The sequence below is a fragment of the Mirounga leonina genome, unplaced genomic scaffold, assembly GCF_011800145.1.
Source record: "Mirounga leonina isolate KUSES-001 unplaced genomic scaffold, KU_Mleo_1.0 Mir_170, whole genome shotgun sequence".
NCBI lineage: Eukaryota > Metazoa > Chordata > Mammalia > Carnivora > Phocidae > Mirounga > Mirounga leonina.
In genome coordinates, this window is record NW_023270433.1 from 26,973,882 (window position 1) to 26,975,531 (window position 1,650).

The 1,650-nt window shown below is 40.0% G+C and overlaps 1 protein-coding gene across 1 annotated transcript; it reads right to left on the reverse strand.

Moving 5' to 3' along the window:
- Positions 1-449: 449 nt before the first annotated feature.
- On the reverse strand, positions 450-1,393 carry LOC118017866 (olfactory receptor 13D1-like). Its single transcript, XM_035016179.1, is given in 2 exon segments — positions 450-1,084; positions 1,087-1,393. Coding segments are annotated over 2 exon segments (942 nt in total).
- Positions 1,394-1,650: the final 257 nt, after the last annotated feature.

Genomic DNA, 1,650 nt, shown 5'->3' on the forward strand with positions numbered 1-1,650 from the left:
TGGGAGACAGATGATTCCTTAAAATAAAAAGATGTGTTCTTTTACAAGATGAGAGGATGCTGGGCAGACCAAAACAATATATACATCTGTACTTGAGGAGACTGAGAAAGAAGATAAAGAAGAGAGCAAAGAAAGAGAAAGGTAAAAGAAGGAAAAAGGAGAAAAGAGGAGAGAGAGAAGGTAATACATAGTGACAGAGAGATATTCATCATAAACAGCATCCATCATGACCTCTATGGGATCAAGAGGCATAGTTCCATATAACTAGAAGGACAGCTGCAAAGCTATTATATGAACAGATTTACATGGACATTCTCTGTTGTAAAAATGAGAATTCCATATTTGACTTTACAAACACAATGTTCTCGTTATACTGAGTTCTGCAACTTCATCTGTGACTACAAAAAATATATCTTCTCCCCAAATGTGTTCATATGTCCTAAGCACGTTCATATTTTCCTTGAGTGTAAGTATCTACTCAAGACTTTCTTCACAGCCCCTTTCACCTCCTTATTCCTCAGGCTGTAGATGATGGGATTCAACATTGGGGTTACCACTCCATAAGTTAACCCAATGATCTCATCAAATGTCTTTGTGTCCTTTGACTTAGGCTTCATGTACATAAAAAGGGCTAAATCATAGAATAAAACTACTACAGCAAGGTGGGCTGAACAGGTTGAAAAGGCTTTCTTTCTCTGCTCAGCAGAGTTAAGTCTCAGGATGGTAGAGAGAATGAAAACATAGGGAATAAAAATTAACAGTAGTAGAATCACTAAGAAAACAATACTTGCCATTGTCATAATAAGCACGTTGATGGTGATATCTGAGCAGATGAGTTTAAGAAGGGCCAGTACCTCACAGATAAGATGGTCAATGACATTATTCCCACAGAAAGGCAACACCATTATTAGGACTGTTTGCACTAAGGAATTCAGACAGCCTATGATCCAGGACCAAGCAGCCATGTGCACATAAAGCACTCTGTTCATGATGATGGGGTACCTCAGTGGGTTGCAGATGGCCACATACCGATCATAGGCCATCATAGCCAAGAGGACACACTCAGTGCAACCCAACCCAAGGAGACAGCCATCTGCAGAGCACAGCCAATGAAGGAGATGGATTTTGTCTAAGAGCTAAATATGATGAGCATCATAGGAATGAAAGAGGATGTGTAACAGATGTCCAGGAATGAGAGGTTCCCAAGGAAGAAGTACATGGGGGTGTGGAGGTGAGAATCCAGTATGCTAATGATAATGAGGAGACTGTTTCCCAGGAGGATTATCACATACATGATGAGGCAGAATATGAACAGAAAAAGCTGGAGCACTGGGTATTTGGAAAGTCCCACCAGAAAGAATTCGGTCACCACTGAGTAATTCCCCATCTCCATGTGTCCATGTCGCGGGCACAGTTCAGATAAGTATATGACTTCAGGAAATTTAATTTTATAATTTAGTTTAAAACATCACTTTTACCTGCAATATTTTGATTTTTCATTCAGCTCTGGGAATCAGGAAAGGCATGGATACAATTTTAACTTTATTGATGACAAAAGTGAAGCGCTGAGAGATTCAGTACTTTGTATGGCCATGCAGTAGGAGAGGAAAAGCGACCAATAACCCCAAGAATTGTGCTGTGAAGTGTCAG